This window comes from Leptodactylus fuscus, chromosome 4 (assembly GCF_031893055.1).
Source record: "Leptodactylus fuscus isolate aLepFus1 chromosome 4, aLepFus1.hap2, whole genome shotgun sequence".
NCBI lineage: Eukaryota > Metazoa > Chordata > Amphibia > Anura > Leptodactylidae > Leptodactylus > Leptodactylus fuscus.
Window position 1 is genome coordinate 54361315 of NC_134268.1, and position 27856 is coordinate 54389170.

The window sequence follows — 27856 nt, forward strand, 5'->3', positions numbered from 1 at the left end:
CCCGGGCCCTGTGGCAGCCGCCTCCGCTGCCTCTATAGTAGTTACACCCCTGATTTGTACCTAAGTGAGTCGATTAGTATGCACCAACATTGGGAACATGAAGAAGAGGCCTGGGATGTTCGAGACATGTCGGAATCTGATTGAGAGCATGCCCAGAAGGATTCAGGCAGTGTTAAAGGCTAAAAGTGGATTTACCAAATAATACAAATAAAAAAAATTTTGGGAGCAAAACAGTAACAAAGCAGTAACATGACAAGAATCTGCATAATTAATCATATGCTAAAAAATTGCAAGTCAAATTTATGTATGGGATACCCAAGATGATTGTCTATAAAATGATGGTGAGATATGGAGACTGAAAGTCAAAAGTTCTAAACATTGTTACCCTTTTGCTCCTCAATGCATAGGCAACATGATAAAAAACTATCCAAATATCCTGCACAATAATCTTTACTAAATAAGCTTACTTTCCGGTCTGAAATAGATTGAGGTCTTTAATTGACAAATGTAAAATAGCCACACACCCTTACCCTAGAATCCAGTATCATCACTGACTCCAGTCTTGAAAACATTATTGTAGCATATTTAGTGTACTAAATAATGATATATTGCATGATGAAATATCCCATCTAAATGCAGACATAATTAACACATTTCAACATAACAATCAGTAAAAGGACTAAATACTATCTACATTTACCTACTCTGGTCCCAGTTGGCTGCAAACAGTAGAAGAATCTTCCTCCCATAGTGATCACGACTTTCAAGCACACCAGGAAATCCATCCATGAGAGCGCGCTTCACCCCTGGGTCATCTGGTTTAAGATTTTTAAACATATCCAAATTAAGTTGACGATACTGAAAATACTGGGCAAGAAGTCGGAAAGCTTCCATCTGGTTGAATTTTCTTGCTCTTAGAAACCTTAATATGAAGGCATCATCTGTCCTTAAGAAGCCAATATCTGGTCTAGTGATGATCATGTCTCTAACTTGTTGAATATCCTGATGTAAAGTATCTGGATTTTCATTAAGTTCCAAGCGTGCTTTCTCTATCGTCTCTGGACTTAGTCCAACTTGTAAGTGGGTCATCCTTATAACTTTAGATTCAATAAACCTTATTTTCTACCTAATTAGTTGCAAAAATGTTCATCCCCTCCACCAAGGTTGGTCATCAAATCCTCCGAAATTAAGGTTTTTTTTTAGCGTCCTTTAATACTTGGTTCAGAAGTAAAAGGTAAAGTGAAATGAAGCAGGTCTACCCCGAAACAAGGGCTTGGCATCTAAAAAACAAGAAATATAATGCTTTAGTTAATTATTGTTTTCACTATATTGTACCATATACAATGCCATAACTACTGTTCTTTATTCATTGCTAAATTGAGTCGTTAAAGATATATTTCTCTTTAGGATGTTGATGTCTGATTTACTGTTGATATAGTCTATATTAAAGAGGTTTTCCCATCTCAGGGTTTTTCCTGCTTTCTTGTCTCCTCTCCCCTTCAATTCCTGTTTTTCAGCTTAGGCCACAAACGTATCCCTACTGCACTTTTCTTTCTGGGCACTGATAAAGCAATTTTCTATATCCTTTCAGGTCTCTTCAGCTGAAAACACTTTGCAGAGAAAGAAAAAAGAATATAGAAGACCGGAAAAGGGACATCATCAGCCCAACCAGAGAGGAAGCCTGTAACCTATGCAATGAGCTGTAAACTCTGACGAGGCAGAATCAACTGAGAAATGGAACAATATAGAAATAGCAATGTATTGGGTAAAACAGGTCAGTTAGCTACAGGTTGGAACATAATCCTGGAGATGGAAATAGGTGAGAGCAGTGGTTCTTTATCTGCATTACATGTACCCCTGGGGTACACCCTGCAGTCCCCTGTGCAGCTTTACTTTAGAAGGGCAATGCATCGTCCCATCAGTGCTCATAGCAGTTACAGGCGCCCAGAGAAGTAAATGTTCTATCCTGCTCCAGGTGCCAAGTTCTGACACCACAGCAGGTCCTGGGGTAGAGTGATGCATAATAAATGTGGCTATCCACTCAATTTTTAAACATACCTGGGTTTGGGAGCACTGAAGGGACCATTTTACTACATGTAGGAACACTGAGGAGGCCATTACACTACATGTGGGAGCACTGAGGAGACCATTCTACTACATGTGGCAGCACTGAGGAGACCATTCTACTACATGTGGAAGCACTGAGGAGGCCATTATACTACATGTGGGAGCACTGAGGAGACCATTCTACTACATGTGGAAGCACTGAGGAGACCATTCTACTACATGTGGAAGCACTGAGGAGGCCATTATACTACATGTGGGAGCACTGAGGAGACCATTCTACTACATGTGGAAGCACTGAGGAGGCCATTACACTACATGTAGAAGCACTGAGGAGACCATTACACTACATGTGGAAGATCTGAGGAGTCCATTACGCTACATGTGGAAGCACTGAGGAGACCATTACACTACATGTGAGAGCACTGAGGAGACTATTCTACTACATGTTGAGACACTGAGGAGTCCATTACACTACATGTGAGAGCACTGAGGAGACCATTACACTACATGTGGAAGCACTGAGGAGACTATTCTACTACATGTGGGTGCACTGAGGAGTCCATTACACTACATGTAGGGACACTGAGGAGACCATTCTACTACATGTGGAGGGTACTGAAGGGACCATTCTACTACATGTAGGAGCACTGAAGGGATCATTCTACTACATGTGGGAGCACTAAGGAGGCCATTACACTACATGTGGGGACACTGATAGGCTCATTATACTACATATCGAGGACACTGAAGGAGTCATTTTATTACATGTGGGGGCACTGGAGGGCCATTTCACTACATGTGCGGGCACACAAGTGTTGACGTATGCTCCAAACAAAGCCTTAGTGTATTATAAGTGATCGTTACTTTGGGTGTACTCAGTTGGAACCTTTCTTAATAGGGGGTATGTCCCTTGAAAAGATTGAGAAATTGAAGGATAGAGCTCCTTGGTGACATACAAATGTGTCCAACATTGCTGTAACTCACATTTATTTAAACAATACAATCATCATTAATTCAGTTCGATAGAACATCACAACATTCTAACAAACCAGGCTGCTGTATACAACACAACCACTTGGTGAGCACAAATAGAAACATATCATAGATATCCTGTGACTAAATATCTTAAAACTTTGTTGCTTTGAAAAAACAGTCATTCTATGACACACTTATACAGTTAAGAGGAAAGATATAGAAGAACACATATATAGTTGGTCATAAGTCATGGTAAAATTGTGGCATTACTGTAGCTCAATAATTTCCTGTGACATGTATATAGGCAGCTGGTAATACGTGGAATAGCAATAGTTTTGATGGTTAACTGATCTTGTAAAGCAAAATTGAGATTGTGTTAGTTGGCTCCATGAATTCTATTGAATTACTTCCAGGACTGCTGGGTTTAGTAGTTTAAAGAGAACATGAGATAGGGTTTCTTTAGACTGGGTAACATTTTAAAGGCAACCTGTCACATTAACAATGCAGTGCAATCTGTAGGAAGCATGTTATACAGTAGAAGGAGCTGAGCAGATCGATGTATAGTTTTATGTGAAAAGATTCAGCATAACCAACCATTTATCGATTGAAATCGCTGCACTTTCCGTGTTGAGAAGTCAAGGAGGCGGTCCTATCAGTGATTGACAGGTCTCCGCATGCACAGTCATAGATGGCGGCTGTCAATCACTCATAGGACCGCCTCCTTGACATAGAAAGAGCAGAGATTTCAATAGATAAATGACAAGATAAACTAAATCTTGCCACACAAAAAATATATATCAATCTGCTTCTGCTCTACCACTCACTGCCTGCAGACTTCACTGGCACTTTACATTTGACAGGTTCCCTTTAACCTCAATGTTCCAGTATGGCAGAAAAAAATCACAAAAAATCTGAGCAAGTCACCTGGGATTTTTTCACTTATAGGGAAACATTGGGGTCAGATGTAAGTCACTATGATATTGTAATATAGCTATGATTTATGGATGGAAACTGCTGCGGTTACAAGTCTCACCCAAAGTAAAGAAGTCTGAAGGTCTGAAGCCTCAGAAAAACCAATAGTCCCTTCAGCTTTGCAACACAACTCATGTGGCCCCCTCCCATTTTACCCCTTTCCTGCATATATCCAACATAATGGATCCACACTACAATGTTGTATATACAAGTGATTCTGCTTGATCAGCTTTGGCCGTCCTAGAGATTTCCTAACCTCAAGATAGTTTATGCTTAACACAGGATCCTTTAACATTTTATAGAGATGGCAAAAATAAACGCCATTTTGAGAATATAAGTACTGCATATTGCTGGAATGATTATTATCTACTGCGAGATAAAGTACGGCGCGACAGAGATTGCTGAACTAGATGTCAAGTATTCATAGTGCATTTAATAATACATTAACATCCACTTTACACGTTGTACTGCACATAAACACGCCATGCTGAGCGTATTTGAAAATAATCTGCCATATTGGCATTTATGATTTTTGTTCCTGATATTTTTGGATCTATCTCCTATCTACTCTATCTATCTATCTATCTATCTATCTATCTATCTATCTATCTATCTATCTATCTATCTATCTCCTATCTACTCTATCCATCTATCTATCTCTCATTATCTATCTCCTATCTATCTATCTATCTATCTATCTATCTATCTATCTATCTATCTATCTATCTATCCATCCATCACTCTATCTATCTATCTATCTATCTATCTATCTATCTATCTATCTATCTATCTATCTATCTATCTATCATCTCTCATTATCTATCTATCTATTTATCTATCTATCTATGTATCTATGTATCTATCTATCTATCTATCTATCTATCTATCCATCTATCTCCTATCTATGTATCTATCTATCTATCTATCTATCTCTCATTATCTATCTATCTATCTATCTATCTATCTATCTATCTATCTATCTATCCATCTATCTCCTATCTATCTATCTATCTATCTATCTATCTATCTATCTATCTATCATCTCTCATTATCTATCTATCTATCTATCTATCTATCTATCTATCTATTTATCTATCTATCTATCTATCTATCTATCTATCTATCTATCTATCCATCTATCTCCTATCTATCTATCTATCTATCTATCTATCTATCTATCTCTCATTATCTATCTATCTATCTATCTATCCATCTATCTCCTATCTATCTATCTATCTATCTATCTATCTATCTATCTATCTATCTATCTATCCATCTCCTATCTACTCTATCTATCTATCTATCTATCTATCTATCTATCTATCTCATATCTATCTATCTATCTATCTATCTATCTATCTATCTATCTATCTATCTTATAATAGGGAATATTACCCTGCTACCCTGTACATATTTTATCTGCAATTTACTATATTTTCCATAATGAATATTTGCGGCACATGTACACTGCACAAGCACAGATTATTGGGGATACTGAGTTTAGCACCCCATGGATTAGATTGGGTTATAACATAGGCCACAAATTAAAACAGGGCAGAACACAGACAGTCAAAAGCCCCTGCAGCCTGTTATGCACCCCTTGTTTTCCAGTATCTCAGAATAGGGCGCCCTCCATATGTCTTTCTAATAATCCACCAGTAGTTAATACCCATGAAGGCCATTAGTTTAGGTATATAACCGCAATCTAAAAGCTTGTCCAAAGCGCAGAACCCCTTTATCCGTGAAATGTTCAAAAATGAAGATATGCAGTAATATGGATTCAATGGAAAAGAATTACTTTTCAATATTCCTGCCATGTAACCAGTATTTGACGGTATCATCTAATCTACAATGTTTTCCATACTGTCAGGGAACACAAAGTCCATTTTTCAGATGATGAGATCCTGTCTTCAGATCAAAAGAAATATCTTAGGAAAAGGAATCATATTGTCAGATATGTCTTTCTACAGAGTTTTAATAATCTGACACAAATGTAAGTAAATGCTTGATGTTGGCCATGGGCATGGCATTCTCTCAGTCAAGAAGATTGAATGCACCCACATAATAATGTCAGCCTATTCTTCAATCCCTTGTAAATTAAATAGTTCAAGGCAGTACTCAATCCCACTAATGCTCGGCTTCACAAAAGGCTTCTCCAGATCAGCTCTGCCGCTGAGAAAGATGTGTGCCTTCTACAATGGAGCAGATGTTCATTGAGAAGAATGTGTGCACATATGCTAATAGTCTGCCAGAACATACACCAAGACCACAAATAATGCACGCTTGGGTTTAGAATTTGTACAAAAGATTGATGCAAAACTGCAGTTCTAGGGCATAAAGTATATTACACATAACTGAGCATTCAGGCAGTATTTGAAGACAAAGCAAATTTGTATATATTATACTTGTCATGTACAAAGATAGATGATAGATAACAATATAGACAATATAAAGACAGACAGGGATATATAGATAGATGGATAAATAGATAGATAGATAGATAGATAGATAGATAGATAGATAGATAGATAGATAGATAGATAGATAATAACAATATAGACAATATAAAGACAGACAGGGATATATAGATAGAGGGATAGATGATAGATAGATTAATAGATAGATAGATAGATAGATAGATAGATAGATAGATAGATAGGAGATAGATAGATAGATAGATAGATAGATAGATAGATAGGGTGCGCTTGAACCCTTGTGCAGCCTCGGCTCTGCTACATCAGAGCCGAGGGTGCGCTTGAACCCTTGTGCACACTCTGCTTCATCAAGCTAATAGAATGCATTGGCCAGCGCTGATTGGCCAATGTATTCTAGTAGCCTGATGAAGTAGAGCTGAATGTGTGTGCTAAGCACACACATTCAGCACTGCTTCATCACGCCAATACAATGCATTAGCCAGTGCTGATTGGCCAGAGTACGGAATTCGGCCAATCAGCGCTGGCTCTGCTGGAGGAGGCGGAGTCTAAGGTCGGACCTGAATGGAGACTGGTGTGGAGCGATCTTAGTCTCCGCCTCCTCCAGCAGAGCCAGCGCTGATTGGTCGAGTTCCGTACTCTGGCCAATCAGCGCTGGCCAATGCATCCCTATGGGAAAAAGTTTATCTCACAAAAATCACAATTACACACCCGATAGAGCCCCAAAAAGTTATTTTTAATAACATTCCCCCCTAAATAAAGGTTATCCCTAGCTATCCCTGCCTGTACAGCTATCCCTGTCTCATAGTCACAAAGTTCACATTCTCATATGACCCGGATTTGAAATCCACTATTCGTCTAAAATGGAGGTCACCTGATTTCGGCAGCCAATGACTTTTTCCAATTTTTTTCAATGCCCCCGGTGTCGTAGTTCCTGTCCCACCTCCCCTGCGCTGTTATTGGTGCAAAAAAGGCGCCAGGGAAGGTGGGAGGGGAATCAAATTTTGGCGCACTTTACCACGCGGTGTTCGATTCGATTCGAACATGGCGAACACCCTGATATCCGATCGAACATGTGTTCGATAGAACACTGTTCGCTCATCTCTATGTATAACTAATAATGTAATAGATTTATACTCACATGCATACATACATATACAGAATATGAGTAAAGATAAATATAAGGGATGGATCGAGGACTATATCTATAGGTAGTTAGATAGACGGAACAGTTAAGATTATAATTATGGATAGTTTTTACAAAGAGACATAACAATTAAACAATTAAACATAATGATAGATATTGCATATGCACGTAGTATAATTTGTCTTGATAACCTGTTAACCATTGAACAATGGCGTATAATTTACGGCGCTGATACGACCACTGCGCTTAATTGGTAAACTGGATTTCCAATAATGAATGGACCTGAATCAATGGCAATTAATTGTTATGCCGGAACATTTCATTTACACCCTGCATTTTTAAAATCCTTGCTTTGTGTGCTTTCCATCTGTTCCAGTCTAGCAAATGCCTACTGGTCAATGAATATTTGCTTCTGACTTGCTCCTGAATACACTTCTATTAATAGGAGCATGAACCTAAGTCAGAAGCCTGGATGTTATTCTCTGTTAGAAGCAATACTTGTTTTCTTAGCTCAGAATCGTCACCATAGAAGGGGAAGGTCTATGAAAAATCTATAGGAGTTGAAGGTTGCCTGGATTACAGTATACATACCATTAGGAATGTCCATTTCACAGCATAGGTTTATCTTGAATTTAACTGGATTTTATCTTAGGGGACTTGTCAGTGTTTGCTTATGTAAGTTTATAAATTATACAGCACAGTATGTTATAGGAGAAATAGTGTGACGATTTATCAATGGTGGTGTAGGAAGCATGAGCATACCAGATAGTGACAAGGCGAAAACAATGGCAAATGTAGCGAAATAGTACAAGATCCACAAACCTCTTCACACCGTTAAACGATAATATTTTGCGTGTCCACATCAGCCCCTGGGGGAACGTATGATTGAATCCCAATATCAATGGCTGGAAGGCATCAAATATTTTCATTTAACCCATAAACAGGGGAGTAGTTGCATGCAGGCTAGGAGTCTTAGGACTAGTTCACATGGGGAGCGGGATGGCGTATTTTGGTCCTGATTCTGATGCGGGAAGTCACATCCGAATTGGACCAAAATGCGCCTGCCACGACTGTCACGGCTTCCGACAGTCGCGACTTCCCCCTCCGGAGTAGGCTCAAATGAATGGGCCTAGTCGGGAGGGTGCTGCCGCAAGGCGGACGCTGGGGCTGAATCAGCCGTGGAGTCTGCCTAAAGAAAGGGCAGCTCCTTTATTTTTTCTGTGAGTGGGAACATGCCGCTCACGGAAAAAAGTAAGCTAGCGGTCTACATTGTGAGGGGGTGGATTATGACGTGGATTCAACGCCAAAATCCTCCCCCTCTTGCCCCTTGTGAACGAGCCCTTAGAGCTCCCATAAGGTATCTCAGCCCATTATGAGGAGTATGGTAGACAATACATTATAGTCAGGGGCCTAGTACAGATTTTACATTGGGGCCAAGGAGCTTCTTGTTACGCCTCTTCCCATAAAGTTATAGGTTATTGTTTCATGGTGGAGGACTATAGGCTCTGACTTTGGGCACTGATGTATTGACCAAATTGGTAGTTTCCCTCTTTTGGTATCCGATTATTTGATTGTTTTTAAGGTGCAATCACGTCATTATGGCCACATATATATAGTTAACAGGACAAGATGGATCCGTTAATCATCATGATAAGACATAGGGATTGTTTTGGGCTACAAATGCTGCAAAATTCGGAACACTTAATCTGTGTGCACAAATACTGTATGAGGAAAGAGCAAATGTTAATACATGTGGTGTTCTGGATTCTGTGGAAAACTGGACCTTGCTTTTCCACATCAATGTAGGGGAAAATTAGGTGCACAAATCCTTGTGTGCTGGTCCTAGAAATGCAGCATCAAATTGTCTCCTTATATACATTTATCAATAGACATGGGATAAGCCCATAGGGATTGATCTGGGTATGTCATGGATGTAAACAAACACTGCAATGCAAACTTTTCTCCCTGCCCACATGTGTTCCTTTGTTGTGAATACATGTACGAGTGTCCATTATCATTCTCCATGTCAAAGGGATGTGACCCTATACACCCTGACACTGTCACTGACATACCCTACCTAGTAACACTCAGTTGTCATTATTATCACATATTTCTAGAAGTTATAACAGGAACAGCACAACACAGAGATGTAATAAAAGATATTTCAGAATTGTTATGATATGGGTAATGCAAACATTTACTAAAACAGATATGTCAGGAATAGAGACAGGTTCTATGTATGACTTATTTTTCTTAGCAATATGTTTTTGTGAGATTTAGGTATAAGTCATGTACTGAGGAGCGGGATCTCTTAGACTTACTATATACATCCATATACATCTCCATACCTTAATAAACTTAAAGGCAAGGAACTAATTTTGAAGCTTCATTACAGAATATATCAAGTAATAATGTCCATAATAATTCCCTGATATTGTGTTTTAATTTAACATACTAGATGCTAGAGTGATTCAATAATAACCTGTAGAGCTGTCTGGGGAATTTCAGATTCATCGTGGTCACCCTGCAGATCCATTAGCAGACTATGGATTGCCATAAAACAGCTGTTGGAGTATTAACATAATACCAAGCAGAGCTGGAGATCTACCATGGGAGATCTGAAATGCATATTATTATTGCATTCAGCACCTCAAACAACTACATGGGGCAATTTTAATAATGATGTTACATTTGTGTTAGTACATTTATATATATGCGATTTTACAGAGTAAACAACGTAGCATTGGGGATGGTTCATGATTGAAGGGAGGTGATAAACCAAAAATATTAGAATATGCAAGAATGTGATTAAATCTTACATATTTATTTGAGAATAACTACAATATATAGTGAAACCTCTTTGAGATGAACACCCAAAATTACAAAGTGATCTTCTAGGTGGGTGGTCTAGTCACAGAAGATGACCTATATGTATAATAGATGTAGTAACACTTAAAAGGATTCTATCATTAAAATGAGATTTTATTTGTCCCTAACACGTAGGGATAGCCTTAAGAAAGGCTATTCTTCAACTACCTTTAGAAGTCTTCTCCGCACCGCCGTTCGGTAGAAATCCTAGTTTTTCTTGGTATGCAAATGAGTTTTCTCGCAGCACTGGGGGCGGTCCCCAGCACTCAAACAGTACTGGGGGTGTCCCCCATGTTGCGAGAGAAATCTCCAGTGCCTCCTACATCTTCGTCTGGAATGGCCTCTCTCCGCATCTTCTTCCGGCGCTGGGGGGGGGGGGGGGGGTGTCAAAATTTTACGCATGTGCAGTCAGCTCTGCCATTGGGCTGCTTACACTCTGCCATCAGGCCGCTTATGCTCGTAGCCACAAAAAAATGGTCACGGGCATGTTCAGTTGGCTCTGCCCAAGGCCCGATGGCAGAGCCAACTGCACATGTGTAGAAGTTTGACCCCCAGCGCTGGAAGAACACACGGAGAGAGGCCATTCCAGATGAAGATGGAGGCGGCGCTGGAAAGTTCTCACGCAGCATTGGTGATGCCCGCAGTGCTGTTTGAGCACTAGGGACTGCCCCTAGTGCTGAGAGAGAACTCACTTGTATACCGAAGAAAACTGGGATTTCTACCAAACGGTGGTGCGGAGGAGACAGCTAAAGGTAGGAGAAGAATAGCCTTTCTTAAGACTATTCCTACACTTTATGGACAAAAATAGTCATTTTAATGAATCCCTTTAAATGGGTTGTCCAGGGATAATATTAATGGCCTAGCCTTAGAATGGGCCATTAATTTTGGAAAAGTGGGAGGTTCAACACTCTGCATCCCAAACTGATCAGCTGTGTAGTGACTGTTTCATGCCATTGCAGCACAGTTCCCATTTATCCTTATCTTCATCATTATGTCCATTGATCAGCTGATGGGCAATGAGTGAATGGGAGATGAGATGCAGTAGTGTGGTATGGTCTCTACACAGTGTACAGAGTCATCTAGCTCTGGCTCCATACACTGTGCATATATCAGCTTATCAGTGAAGGTGCCAGGGTGTCGGACTCCTCTTCACCAACCTGATATTAATCACCTATACTTGGGGTAAGCCATGAATATCAATTCTTGAGTTAAGTAAACAGTTGCAAGAAACTAATATTTGGCAGGTTCAAAGATTTTTGATGGCTTTTGTGACCTCTGCAGCAAGTTATCAGATGCAAGTTAAAGACTCCTATATCTGTGCATTGTAACTGAAAACCTGTCACATGAAGTCTGACCTGGATAAAGAGGTGAACTTCTCAAAGAGGTGGTCTTTTGAAGATATATGGCCCTATTGAAAAAAAAAAAAACAACCTTGCATTTGATCTATGAATTAATACTTTTTAGCGTCATATTGAGCTTGACAACTGTGTATACACAGGGATTGTCCAGGATCTAGCAAAGTTGGATACTTATGTCCTATCCAAAAGATAGGTCATCGGTATTAGAAGTATTAGAGAAGTTTGTGTCCAACACACAGACCCTGCACGATCAGCTGTTTCAGTCACCAGAAGCCCTATATTAGGTAATGGCCGGAAGCAGCTCTGCCCCAATTTAAGTGAATGGAAGCATAAATGCAGTTCCCAGGGTCACTGATACATTGTACAGACAGGAAGCTGTATGTAGTGTACAGAGCTCCGTAGACTGTAGTGGTGGCAGCAGGAACTGCAGCTCTACTCCCATTCCCTTGAAATGGAGCAGCTTTATTGTACATGAAGTATAATTTTTTTTCTTTTTTTTTTTTAATGTAGATTGTGAGCCCCATATAGGGATCACAATGTACTTTTTTTTTTTCTTCCTATCAGTATGTCTTTTGTAGAATGGGAGGAAATCTACGCAATCGTGGGGAGAACATACAAACTCCTTGCAGATGTTGTTCCTGGTGGGATTCAAGCCCAGGACTACAGCGCTGCAAGGCTACAGTGCTAAGCACTGAGCCACCGTGTTGCCCCTAATGTTTTCTTTTTTGGAAATTGTAGCTTACTGTAGTATAGAGGCCCCTCAGTCTTTGGGCAACTTTTCTCTCCTCACATATGACAGGTATAGTCATGGAATGAGAAGTCATCTTTTAATAATGGTCAACTGGGAGGGGCTTGATAAAATGGGACTGCCAACCATTTTTGTGATTTCAGAGATCAGCTATTTGTAAATTATTATACCTCATTTAGATAAATAGTGCAAATATATTAGAAATATGATGCACAAGAAAAGCTTTCAATGCCATCTCCTTGTCCATCCATTCTGGCACCTTTTCCTTCTCAAGGGTTATGGAAGAAGCTGCCAGGTACCTGCCAGGTATTTTTGACATCAAGCTGCATGTGACCTAGAGACTCCTCTTCACTTCACACCCCAGCAACAGATGTTTGAAGGACATCGCAATACTTCCAAAGTACGTCCGAAACAACACTTTCGCATCAAAGCCATCGCCCCTTTCTGAGCTATCACGAACGCAACAGGTTAACAATTTATGTACATGGTATAAAGTTGTATGTTCATCAGGTCATACTGATCTCTTAGCAAAGAGAAAGCAGAAAGAGCTGCCTAAAATCATCCTATACTTAGGGTTTATCACAGCATATTCTGATACAGACGTCATCTAATCCACCTCCTTATAGAGACCATTAACAAGAATATCTAGATGCAGAGGATTTGTAGAGTTAGCCCTAAGGTGCATGATGAAGCATTATTGGAGACACGGCACCTTGGATTGTACTTAACATGGTCCGTAATGATTTATAAGGCCTTTGTTTGATATATATATTAATAGATAGACATAAAGATATAAATATTCCATCTACAATTGTATATATAAATCTGCTTTGATTATAAAGTACAACCTCATTCCTATATTATTGTCCCCATCATATGCAATTTTCAATGTACATTTACCTACAGTAGAGATTACTTGAATACAATTTAGCAAGAAAATAAAAAAAGCAGAAAATCTATTACGTATCAGATATATATGAGATGTATAAATATATATATATATATATATATATATATATATATATATATATATATATATAGCAGAATATAGTATATAGTCATTTATTTTCCAGTAATTTCAGTACAAGATGAACTTACTTTAGCATCAGCATCCCACCATTAGGCTCCTTCGTAACCATCGCTTCACCTAAGCTCTCGTCTTTTGTACCATTACCTTTGTTTCCTCCAATCTGCATTAACCCTTTCATTACACAAGCCCTAGGATTACCAGCGGCATCTGCTTTGCTAACACATTCATCTACATAATTTAATCTTCTCACCAGCAGACTGATCACCGTTGCACCCAATCACTTTTTTGCCTGCTCATTGCCCACGACTTAACCCCTTCTATGCCTCCTGCCTCTGAATGCTTTGTCTCTTATCCAGCAGCATAAAACCAGATTTGTATGTCTTAAAAGATATATAAAAATGGCCCACTATAGAACGGCTTGATGATTTTATATATTGGATTAGTCACAGCCCATGCGTTTGTTTTTTTTGGCTTCTTCTCCTTTATGCTGACTCACCAGAACCATCAGCATGTCCTGGTCCTGAACTCCTGTGCTTTTTGTCTCAGTAATAGCATCAGGATTGTGTGTGGCAGATGATGAAGCCAAGCATTGTTGGACAGGAAGGCTCGAGCTGAGACACTGCAGATGGGAGCTGTCCATGCGCTCAAGTGCTGAAATGCTGCAGCTACATACAATCCTAACATTGTATAATCTTCACGTACCTGTTACGCGTTAAATCCGTGCGGAAAGGACCAAGCTGTCCATCTTGGATATGGAAATATGAGCTGTCTACTTTAGTCAAGTTCCCAGAATAATGTCTTCAGCTGTGGGCTTTGCCAGAAGGCTTGTGTGCCAGAGAATGAGCTGGAAGGAGGCAGTGAAAGAGTCCTCCCCAGCAGTGCTTGTCTTCAAGGCAATAGAGGAAGAAAAAAAAAACCTTTGCTTGCAAGAGCAGACCCACCCCTGATATCTTATTGGTGGATCGGAAATTGTGGAGCAAATATTGAATCTGAATTTCGCATTTCTCTGTGGAACAGATATTACCTAATATATGCACAAATGATAGGCTGATAATACGGTCATTTTAGTATCCTACATTGTTTAACAGTAAACATATATATGTAAAATCTCTGAATCTAGTTTCTAGAGCAAATTTACAGCAACGAAATTAGATCTTATACTCGGTTTATAAACATAATGGAAAGTATAGCATTGAGGCTAGTCAATGTATATGTGATGAGAATAAGAAACATCAAATTAGAGATATAGAAAATGTAATATATCTAATATTTCTATATGACTGCTGTAACATTGCATATACTATAACACAAAACTCCTTAATTTTAGAAAGGCTCTAGTGCTGTATAAGGCTGGAGCTGCACAGCGATTTTGGCCATGACACCAGTCACCATGTCACCCTATGACACCTGGACTGATGTGGATTAATTGGGTTATCCCTACTGCGATGCCAAGTGACTGAAAAATTGATCAATGCTTTATTTTTTTGCATTTATAGTCACAGGTAACATCAGGGTCACAGTGCAACCATATTCACTTATTAACACAGTAGAAAAGATTGGATAACAGAAGTACCTTCTCCAGTTCATCTGTATCCTTTCTATACAGTATACCGGTGGCCAAATGGTGCACAGTATTGCACATGTAACCTTGGTATCAAGGCAAAACGTGAGCATCTATTTTTCTCATAATACAGACCACGATTGCATTAGTGCAGGTATCCCAGAGCGCTAGGTGAACTTTTGTTATAGTTTTTGATGTTAATTTTTACAGACTGAGGGTTACACATCAACTGGAAGTTACTATTATCTATGAAAAATACAGACATTAAATGGTTATCCAGAGATTTTTGGTAAATGATTTAAACTTTGTCTGATCCTCAGTTAGGGTAAGTTCACACGGCAGAAACCTTTTTGTGACTTTTCCACGCGGCTAGACGCGTTGCGGCATCCTGCTCCTGATTAGGCCTGGATGAATGGGCCTAATCATGAGTGAGTCTCGAGCTGCAGGAATCCGCAGGAAGATAGGGCATGTCGCTTGTTTTCCCCGCTAGCTGAAAAAAATCGCTAGCAGGAAAGAAAAGCGAGCGGCTCCCATTGAAATGAATGGGAGATGTTTTTGCAGGCAGATTTTGAGGAAGATTCCACGTCAAAATCCGCCTGCAAAATACTCCATGTGATCATACTCTTATCAGTAGTATACCCTGGGTTTAGTCCTGGGACTGCTATTAATAGCTTATGTATAGGTGATATACTGTATGAAATGGAATACATGGCACTGTTTCCATCTTTGCAGATGACACAATGTTACAGTCAATATGGATGGTTTATAGATTGCAAGCTGGCTTGGTTACACTTGTTCAGAAATACACTTGACAAATGAATGGACAAATATAAAATTATACTTCTAGGTACAGATGAGGGGATAAAACTAGCAGAAGAACTAGAAGGATCTGGATGCATTTCAACATTCAGTGTCAATCTGCTACTTCTAAGGCCAGCAAGATACTTTCCTATGTTAAAAGAAGCATGAACTTGCTTGGCAATCTTTCCCTGCATATTCTATATGAGGACGCTTCTAGAATATGTAGTTGAGTTTTAGGCACCCGCTCATAAAAAGTTGTAAAAAGTACAACGCAAAGCAACAGATGATTTATTGATAAGTACTGATATGTAACCCCTGGAGCAAGCAGGTAACATAGCCATCCAATATAAGATGCACTTTATAGTTTTCCTATCTTATGTGACCCTTTGGATTCTCTCAGCTATCAGTTCCCTGTTGAAACACCCAGAAATATCTCTCATATGTTTATGTCTTGTAATGCTTAACCACTTCAGTACCGGGCCAATTTGTGGTCCAGGACCAGACACATTTTAGGTTTATTTTGTAGGTGTGGTTTTGAGGTCTGTAACATTTTTCCCGTATGTCTCAGTCAACTAATTTTTGCGTCTTTTTTCGGGGACACATAGGGCTTTATTTTTATGTTATCTTTATTTTCGAATGTGTTTTAATTTTTTTTATATCCAGGAAAATATAAACAAAATAGGAGGGAAATTGTGTCTGGTTTTCAACTTAGAATTTTTTTTTTATTTAATAACACAAAATGTCACTGAAAAAGTTTATAAAATAGTTTTTCCTCTCCGTTACGGTGATTTTTATTTTGTAAGGTGTTGTCGGGGGTGGGGCTATAACCTTTAATAACGGCGTTTTATTAGCGTATTATTTATTTATTTTTTATTATTATTTTATTTACATTTTTTTTAAACTTTTTTATTATATTTTTATTTTTTTATATTTTATTTATTTTATTTATTTATTTTATTTATATTTTTTTTTCCAGATTGTGTCCCCATAAGGTGATAAGAGACCTTTGGGGACATCTGATCACTTATTTTTTTGTACTGGAGGCTGATTTCTCCTATAACTGGGGCTGGTACATTTAGCCTCAGTTGCAGGAGAATTCCAGCCTCCTACACGCTGTATACACAGCTTACTGAGCTGATCTGGGGTCCTGTAGGACCCAGCAGCTCTTGTAAGACTCTGCTCCCTGCGGATCATGTGTCAGCTGGGTCAGAGGGCAGCTGATTTATGGCAGCGTCCATAGCTGTGTATACAGCGCTCATTGAGCGCTGTATACACAGCGATCGAGAAGGCAGGGGAGGTAATAAATCTGCCCTGTCTTCTCTCTGGGAGCTCCGGCTGAAGTTACAGCCGGCTCCTATTGAAAGCAGCTGCACGATCTCTGTGCAGCTGCTGTGTTCTGACTGGACGTACAGGTACGTCCTGTCAGAACTAGACAACCACTTCCCGGACGTATATAGTCTATGGGCTGTCCAGAAGTGGTTAATCACACATTCATGTCACCGTACAGGAATAATAATGAGAAATATCTTTTGCTAGGAGATTATAAACATAATGTCACAATACAGTATTAGTACATCCAGTAAAGTATAATAAATGTTGTGATGTCACAATACTGCCATAATATCCACTTAGAGATTATAAAGAACAAAACAGTGAATGAATGAATTAGAATGAATGAATTTTATTTATATAGCGCCAACATATTCCACAGCACTGTATAATTTGTAGGGTTCAAATACAGACAGAAAGATACATTACAAAGAAAGTCATTTCACACAATGGGACTGAGGGCCCAGCTCGCAAGAGCTTACAATCTATGAGGTAGAGGGGGTGACACAAGAGGTAGCAGGGGCGGCATTGCTTATACATTGGTCAGACAATTTTGTAATGGAGGTGACTGTCATTACATAAACTTAAAACTTTATGAGCCGTCACTAGTGGTGTCCTTTAACATGTGGATGGAGCTTGGGCCTATAGAATTAGCCTGAAATTACATCATATCATGTGGGGTAATCTGGAACAGAAGAGGGTTATATTTTGGGGATTCTAATTACGGTACGGAAGGGTTTACATTAAGAATTGTGATAGGCTTGTCTGAAAAGATGTGTCTTTAGTTTGCGTTTGAAGCTGTAGAAATTGGGAGTTAATCTGATTGTTTGGGGTAAAGCATTCCAGAGAAGTGGTGCAGCTCGGGAGAAGTCTTGTATACGAGTGTGGGAGGTTCTGATAATAGAAGATGTAAGTGTTAGGTCATTGAGTGAACGGAGAACACGGGTTGGGTGGTAGACAGAGATGAGGGAGGAAATGTAGGGAGGTGCAGCATTATGGAGAGCCTTGTGGATGAGGGTGATAACTTTATATTGTATTCTATAATGAATAGGCAGCCAATGTAGTGACTGGCACAGACCAGAGGCATCACTGTAGCGTCTAGCCTGATAGATGAGCCTGGCCGCTGCATTCAGAATAGATTGTAGAGGGGAGAGTTTAGTGAGGGGAAGACCGATTAGTAAGGAGTTACAGTAGTCAAGGCGAGAATGAATCAGAGAGACAATAAGTGTCTTTAGTGTATCTCTGGTAAGGAAAGGGCGTATTCTGGAGATGTTTTTAAGGTGGAGGTGATATGAGCGTGCGAGTGATTCAATATGGGGGGTGAAGGAAAGGTCTGCGTCATTGTAGCACATGGATTAGAAACACAATGACATCACATTACAGATGTATTAATGAAGCACAGTGAAGCTGGAAGGGATAACAATTATAGTGATGTCACATTATAAGTGTAATAATTGTCACAGTACAAGTGATGTCAGAAGTACTGAGATACCAAATTACAGTGATAAGCACAGTCAATGATGTCACACCAAAAATTGTTTTATTTAATTAATTATCAATTATTAAATTAAACTTCTGTTTTTGTAAAGCCTTCTTATTTTGTAGTATTCTTGCACTGACATACCTACAATTTTTGCACAGTACTGAGTATAGATATATGCATACTGTGTATACTGTATATACTGTCTCAAGTACTCTTCTGATTTGTGAAACTCACTGCAGTCAAGGATATTCCCCAGACATACCCTGCTGAATCTATACGTGATTCCTTCACTAACATTACAACCAATAGCCTACCTCCAGTGGGACCATTCCCCTGCTTTCTGCATACTAATATACAGGAATCATTCTTTGATCATAGCGTTAACTTTGTGTTTGTCAGACATTTGTAAAGGTAGAAAACTCCACAAGCTGGCCTACTTTTTACCTAACAGGTTCCTATACTGCATAGATTAGTGTATCCTCTGTGATCTTGGCTTACTGTACATTATTGTACATTTGGGATTCCAGTGGAATATTTTTACATTTTAATACCTATTTAAAAATCTTAGCACTATCAGGAATGTTACATTAAGACATTTGTTTACACATGAAAAAAGATAAGAAACATTGTATCTTGCTATGTGACTGTGTTCCTAGAGAAATATGTCTGTTCTGTGTTGTACTGATCTAAACTATACCTGTTTTTTCAGGTGAAAAACTACCACGTTACTATTTCTTTCCATTAGATTACTTGTATTCTACATTGTTGCAGTTTTACCCTCTGTAGGTTTCTATCTCACAAGTTTGCAGTTCTTCCTGAGCTGGTGGTGCTTGGATACCACCTGCCATGTACTGCTCACAGTAAGCATAGAAGAATCTGTTCCCTAAATTTCTTTCTAAAACACAAAGGGCATATATGGGGAAATACTGGCCTGTACTGATGCAAATGTAGTACTTGGGCTTCTTATTTAGCTTCAGCATCAGGTTCTTTCTCTTTTAGCTACTGCTCAATCCTTCCCCTTACGTCACCTCACTTCTCTATTGACATCTATAGACATGTGTAATATAATACATGTGACTGACATACCATCTCAAGATGAATATAGCAGAGTGAAAGTCAGTTTTGCAAGGAAGGAGGGAGGAAATAAAACAGCCTTATAAAAGGAGAAAGAAGCATTTTACTCATAAAATATATTACAATGTTTCTTATAATCACTGGTACTATGGATTTATACAATGTTTGTTGAAATTATTGTGATCGTTTAATGTTATCAGCTGCAAGTGCATGACACCAAGGCCAATAAAGATTAAAGATGTATTGAAAGGAACCTCAGTGCCATTTATAAGATATACACTGACAAGCAAAAGGGTAACAATGTTAAGAACTTTTGACTTGAAGGTTCCATATCTCACCATCCATATCTCACCATCCACTACAGATTCTAACGTGAGACTACCATCATTTTAGAGACAGTCATCTTGGACATCTCATACATAAATCTGACTTGCAACTATTTAGCATATGATTAGTTATGCAGATTCTTGTCATGTAACTGCATTGTTACTGTTTTGCTCCTGGTGATTGAATTTTTTTTCTTCTTGTATACTACAAATTACAACCTGTTCTCATATTCCTTAATAGATTAGGGTGTTATTAGGTGGATTCCCAAGGGAAAGTTCACAGGGTTCAAATCAAGGATCAGCCATGAGGAAGATTTCTCAAGAAAAGAGAAACAGCATCAACCAGCTCATCGATAGCAGTCTCTCAGCCAAGAAAAAAGCCAGACTGCATCATTTGAGTGCCGTGACAGTTGGAAGAATACAAAATGAAGTCTGTCCAGCTATTCAAAAACCAAGAGGTGGACGTCCATAAAAAATACCAGTCCTGGTGCGACAAACATGGCAGTGGTTTGTAGGCTTTATAATAGATTGATCACTGATCTCCATGCAAGTACGAACGGGTGACGTGTGTTACACAAGTCTGGAATGGTGGCCCCAAAAACGTGAAGAAACCAAAACTTCCATATTGTTAGAAGAAGTGCTGGCTTGAGTTTGCAAAGAAAGTACCAAAAGTGGACAGTAGAAGATTGGAAATGGGTGATCTAAAATGAAGAGGTGAATGTCATTAGATTGGGCTCTGATGAGTGCAAATGGGTCTGGAAGAATCAAGAGAAAAGGGGGCTAACAGCTACAGAAATTGAAGGAACTGTCAAGTTTGGTGAAGGAAACCAGGTGATATGGGGTTGTTTCACTGTCAAAGGCGTTAGATACTTGACCAGGTTCAATGGTGGTCTCAAAGCCGAGCTGTATGTGAGTATCCAACAAGAGGAGTTACGTCATACACTTGAGTACTATGAGTATGAAAAGAACAACATAGCAAAGAAATGGTTCAATGACAAGATGCAGAGGTGCTGGATTGGCCCCCACAGTCCCAGACCTCAACCCAATTGAACACTTGAGGGTAGATTTGAAGAAAAAGCTGTATTTATATCCAAGTGAGTCGACCAGTAAGCACCAACATTGGGAACATGTAGAAGAGACGTGTTTGAATCTGATCGAAAGCATGCCCAGAAGCCAAAAGTGGATTTACAAAGTAATTAAAATTAAATTTAGATTTTAGGAACAAAACAGTAACAATGCAGTTACATGGCAATATTCTGCATAACTAAATAGCTGCAAGTCAGAATTATATATGAGATAGCCAAGATGATATGGAGTCTGAAATTCACAAGTTCTAAGCAGTTACCTTTTTTTTTTATACTTAGAGTAGGTTTGTTGTTTTGTAAATTGCTGCATATTGTTTGACTTTTCATAAACTGGTTGATATGACTCCTCTAAGTCACTTCTGCTACACTCTGTTACTGAACCATGGTTTATTTCCGGGTAACCACCCACCATTTTATTATACACCAAGCCCTACTACACCTTTTCCACGAACTCCTGCCTATCTTACTACATTTGCATTCTTATCCCTTGAACTGCATCTGTATATGTTTCTGACGTCTGAATTGCCTGCCTGTACTCGCCTTGATTTCATAATCTGTATGCCTCACTTGTACACCATGGTGACTCTTACATTTGTATTTATCTATACCTGAATTGAAATTACATATTTTAGGGAGAGTTTTCCCAGTGAAGGATATCCAGGTTTGTTGCATGCTTCTTTACAGTTTCTTACCCAACAGGAGGAGTGATATAACCCTATATAATGCTAGCTTCACACTAGCATTGGACCCTGAACGACGAAGCCAGACCGCTACAGTGGTTACACACTGACACCGGTAAACCCCATTGGCTATGATGGAGTCTGCTAGTTGTCCGCTATTTCCAAACTGAAATAAATAAGAAAAAAGTCCTCCTTACTGTACTTTGTACCAATTTTTGGCGGTTTCTGCATCGAGACTGGGATCTTGAATGGAGACCCCATTCTGCTGGATCCTTGGCTGAATTAGGAAAGCAATTAGTATTTGTTATTTTAAGTTAAAATAGGAAGTTAATTTTAAAAATGGAACACCTCTTTAAGAGAGTGGAAATATTGTCTAGAATAAGGAGTAGAAAATGTCATTCTGGTGAACGTTTCATCTTGCTAATACTATTTATGATGTGTACATGTGTTTTCAGTGTTGAGACAGTTGTCAGCCATTACCAGACCCTCTCCAAAATAAAGGATCAGGCATACTGAAATACAGCATGTTTGATTCTTCTTCACTGTCGGAAGTCATTCCCATTGTTAATGCTGGCTTGTAATGTGTACCGATGGCCATGATAAGATTTCAGCATGTTCTTATACACTACTTCCCATATTATAATGTGTCTCTAGAGCCACCAAGATCTTCACCGAGGAGGAACAGAGACTAAATTAAATAAATATACAGTAATTGAAGCAAATGTACAGTAATGTCCACATCACGGCCATGAAGCTGGCTGTCCCTCATAGCATTCATTCCATATGTCCGTGAGCTTGTACGCCATTAGTAGAGTGAGAGAATTGTATTTTTCTCATTCTAAAGTTTCATCCCTTGACGATTTATGGGAGACACTTTAGTTTCACACCATTAAAAATGACCTTTCTATTCCTAAGATTGATAAAATTATTACTTTAAGTGGTGGTGCATTTTAATAGAATTTATGGCACCCTGAAGAGATTCAGGCACTTATAACCAATGCAATGCTAATAGTTTCCTTCAAAAAAGAACAGTAAAATTTGCATGCAAATTAGAAAGATTTCTACATTATTGAGCATGACTTCTAAGATGATCAGTCCAGAAATTAGTTAGAAGAAAGCGTTATCGCCAGTGCTTACTATGGCCAGTGTTCAGACTCTGCAGTCTTTTGCTAGGTATTCTTGCCTTTTATCATGTATTATCCTTTTATTTATTGCTAGATTCGCAATATTGTTTTAGTGGAATCTATGAGTCTCTATGTACAGATTAGTTCAGCACTGTATGCCTGCTAGTATTTTGTCACATTTTGGACTTAATGAACGAGTCTTGACTTCGTCCTTGTAAAAATGTGTTTTGTATCCTTGGTGCTTGGCAGTGCTCCCGAAGTAGCATCTTTTCTATGAGACTCTTCTGGCTTCATTAATGGTCTATGCAAAAATAATTGCAGCCTTACTAAGTGGAAGTGTATACAGTTTGGGTTGGTTTCTAGGGCAGAATCCACTGTAGACAGGACAGTTGTACAGTCCTATGAAAAAATTTGGGCACCCCTATTAATCTTAATCATTTTTAGTTCTAAATATTTTGGTGTTTGCAGCAGCCATTTCAGTTTGATATATCTAATAACTGATGGACACAGTAATATATCAGGATTGAAATAAGGTTTATTGTACTAACAGAAAATGTGCAATATGCATTAAACCAAAATTTGACCGATGCAAAAGTATGGGCACCTCAACAGAAAAGAGACCTTAATATTTAGTAGATCCTCCTTTTGCAAAGATAACAGCCTCTAGTCGCTTCCTGTAGCTTTTAATCAGTTCCTGGATCCTGGATGAAGGGATTTTGGACTATTCCTCTTTACAAAATAATTCAAGTTCAGTTAAGTTTGATGGTCGCCGAGCATGGACAGCCCGCTCTCAAATGATCTGAAAACAAAGATTGTTCAACATAGTTGTTCAGGGGAAGGATACAAAAAGTTGTCTCAGAGATTTAACCTGTCAGTTTCCACTGAGGAACATAGTAACGAAATGGAAGACCACAGGGACAGTTCTTGTTAAGGCCAGAAGTGCAGGCCAAGAAAAATATCAGAAAGGAAGAAGAAGAATGGTGAGAACAGTCAAGGACAATCCACAGACCACCTCCAAAGAGCAGCAGCATCATCTTGCTGCAGATGGTGTCACTGTGCATCGGTCAACAATACAGCGCACTTTGCACAAGGTGAAGCTGTATGGGAGAGTGATGAGAAAGAAGACGTTTCTGCAAGCACACCACAAACAGAGTCGCCTGAGGTATGCAAAAGCACATTTGGACAAGCCAGCTTCATTTTGGAAGAAGGTCCCGTGGACTGATGTAACAAAGGTTGAGTTGTTTGGTCATACAAAAAGGCGTTATGCATGGCGTCCAAAAAAACAGCATTCCAAGAAAAACACTTGCTACCCACTGTAAAATTTGGTGGAGGTTCCATCATGCTTTGGGGCTGTGTGGCCAATGCCAGCATCGGGAATCTTGTTAAAGTTGAGAGTCGCATGGATTCCACTCAGTATCAGCAAATTCTTGAGAATAATGTTCAAGAATCAGTGACGAAGTTGAAGTTACGTCGGGGATGGATATTTCAGCAAGACAATGATCCAAACACCGCTCCAAATCGACTCAGGAATTCATGCAGAGGAACAATTACAATGTTCTGGAATGGCCATCCCAGTCCCCAGACTTGAATATCATTGAACATCTGTGGGATGATTGGAAGCGGGCTGTCCATGCTCAGCGACCATCAAACTTAACTGAACTTGAATTGTTTTGTAAAGAGGAATGGTCCAAAATCCCTTCATCCAGAATCCAGGAACTGACTAGAAGCGACTAGAGGCTGTTATCTTTGCAAAAGGAGGATCTACTAAATATTAAGGTCACTTTTCTGTTGAGGTGCCCATACTTTTGCACCAGTCAAATTTTGGTTTACTGCATATCGCACATTTTCTGTTAGTACAATAAACCTCATTTCAATCCTGAAATATTACTGTGTCCATCAGTTATTAGATATATCAAACTGAAATGGCTGTTGCAAACACCAAAATATTTAGAACTAAAAATGATTAAGATTTATAGGGGTGCCCAAACTTTTTCATAGGACTGTATATAGTGTAGGGTTAATTTGGCAATCCTGGCAAGATTTTCTCTCCCCTATAAATATACTTATTTTACCAACTTACTTCTTGTACTACATTACAGCTTGTTACATAGAGAGAGGGTTTAGAGGTTAGCCATGGTATGGTATTCTCGCATTGTCCCTGATGGCCTAGACTGGTGTAATGGTTAATACTTAGCATCTATGATAGTCCTGGGGGACAAATGGGTTAATTATGACATCTATTATCTATGGTTGTTTCAAAAGAGAACCCTAAATCCCCAGCTTACCTGTATACAACCATGCTCAAAATATTACCCTAGTAATAAGTGATCCTGATAAAGTACAGTGCAGAGAACAAAGGGATTTGGCTATACCTAAACAACCGTGTCTGGTTTATGGACAAGAGAAATGGACAGATCAATACATCTGTAACGGATGTTTTGTTTCCTTTTTGCATCCACCCTGTGTCCGTTTGTCCTTTTTGACAGCTATGACTGGGTTCACATTTGCACTGTGTGACCATTTGGGAATTCCATTCCCCATTTCACTTAAAAACTGCAGAGAGAAAGGCCTTGCAAGCATGACTTTTCTCTCCGCATTTTTCGGGCAGAAACTGGGTGGAAACCTGGAGTAAATGCAGCTGGTAATGGGCCCTATTTACTTACCGATCCTGGCTCTTTCTCATGGCCACCTGTGCTTCTCCTTCACCAGAGGTGACTGTGAGCAGGAGCTAGGATCGGTAAGTAAGGCCACGGGCCCACAGACCCCACAAACAGTATCATTATACTCGGGGGTATGTTCATACCCCCGAGTATATTGATCGGAGGCTCAGGAGAGGAGAGGGAACATAAAAACACACTGTTACTTACCTCTTCTGGTTCCAGCAGGCTTCAGGCCTACTTGGTGACATCATGTGGGCCGGGGTTTGCGTCATTATGTGTCGCTATACAAGCCCCGGCTAAAGTGACGTACCTATATCATTAAAGATGGCCGACAGTGCCATCTTTAACGATATATGATGCCACTATGGGGCATAATACTGTGTGCAGGGGCCACTATGGGGCATAATACTGTGTGCAGGGGCCACTATGGGGAATAATAGTGTGTGCAGGGGCCACTATGGGGCATAATACTATGTGCAGGGGCCACTATGGGGCATAATAGTGTGCGCAGGAGTGCGGGGGGGGGGGAGCATTTGGTCGGGGTCATCAAGTGGAGGTCTTCTGGCAAGGTGGGGGGGTCACATGTCAAAAGTTTGCCACGGTCCCGCCATTCCTAGTTGCGCCACTGTGCTCAGTGCAGCTATTCACAAGATCGTGTGATTAAATAACCATGTACTGCATGTGGCCACTGCCATAGTCATGTTAGTACTGCATATCATTGCTACAGCCAGCATAGGTGATTTATTGTTTAATGCTCCCTGAGACACTAAGACAAAAAACAAAGTCACTTACAAGTTAAAACATACAAAGGCCAGTCAGTCAGAGACTAAACCCAGATCTTACATGTGAGTTTATCTTTCTGGTGTGGAGCTTTAGATGATAAAACTCCTTGGCTACACTTTCATGTATCACTGACTACAGGTATAAATGTGAGGTTCTTAGCGCACAGTTTGATAAATTGTGCGAGCCCATCTGCCACGTCACGGCGACCTCATTCAGATGGGTCCCTACCCTAAGACTTTACTTATATAATAAATGCTCTACCCCCCTATAGGCCTTGTCCCAGAGATGAAATTCCTAGAGACTACAGTGAGTATAGAAGAACATTATTTCCTGACCCTATACATAAAGTGTTAGTGTAGGGACCCATCATAATAAAGTTATTAAGTGGACGATGGGAATCACACATATCATGTAAATATCGAATGTAGAAATATATACAGTACACATTGTAACATACTTATATAGAGATATTTATTACATAAGTGCCACTATTAACAGAAATGTCTAAATAAATATACATATATGCAGTTATAGAAATATATACAGACAGTACACACACCTTACACACTGTATATAAAGATACATAAGTGGCACTACCAGTGGCGTAACTACCACCATAGCAGTGGTAGCAGCTGCCACAGGGCCCGGGACATTAGGGGCCCGGTGACAGCTGCTACCGCTGCTATCATTATGCTCGGAGGTCTTTTCGGACCCCCGAGTATAATGATCGGGGCCCCCTGTTGGTGGAATACTTTCCACCAACAGGGGGCCCCGAAGCTGCAGCAACGGCTGAGACACAGGAGCTGCAGCTCTGGCTCCTGTCAGCGCTTCAGATGTTCCCCCTCTCTCCCCCCTCCCTTTCTCTGCTGTCCTCTGCCCACCAATGAGAGGAGGAGGCGGGGCTTATCCCTGCCGTCCTGCACTGGAGGAAGAAGCTGCTCCAGGAAAATGAAACTGAAGATACACAGGTACGTACTGGGGTTACTATACTTATTACTATCAGGCATTTGGGGGGATTACTTGTGTTTTAGTAACTCCATGTGCCTCATAGTAATAGCAGTTAACCCCATCATCTCCCTCACATTAACCCCTGTTTGCTTCACCATAAGAGTTACTGATATGTGAGACATATGGGGGTAATAATAATGAAGATACTTTATTATTACCTCCATGTCTCTCACATATCAGTAATTCTTATGGTGAGGCAAACAGGGGTTAATGTGAGGGAGATGATGGGGTTAACTGCTATTACTATGAGGCACATGGAGTTACTAAATTGTAATGCACAGGACCAGAATTTTTTTTATCCACAATTTGTCCTGGTATAGCGGTCAGCAGTGAAAGTATTTAGTC

General features: G+C 39.6%; 2 protein-coding genes across 3 annotated transcripts in view; one reads left to right on the forward strand and one right to left on the reverse strand.

Moving 5' to 3' along the window:
- Positions 1-14460, reverse strand: part of CLVS1 (clavesin 1) — a 70729-nt gene extending 56269 nt beyond the window's left edge. The window contains exons 1-2 of one of the 2 annotated variants that reach the window (XM_075270461.1): positions 14300-14460; positions 701-1280 (exon numbers count right to left, since the gene is read on the reverse strand). In XM_075270461.1, the coding sequence (XP_075126562.1) occupies positions 701-1089 (389 nt within the window). In that variant the 5' untranslated portion in view covers positions 1090-1280; positions 14300-14460. Of the gene's footprint in view, positions 1-700; positions 1281-14093 lie in introns of both variants that reach the window. The other variant, XM_075270462.1, reaches the window with a different exon arrangement.
- Positions 1-27856, forward strand: part of LOC142200234 (uncharacterized) — a 312476-nt gene that overhangs the window by 228265 nt on the left and 56355 nt on the right. The window lies entirely within an intron of this gene.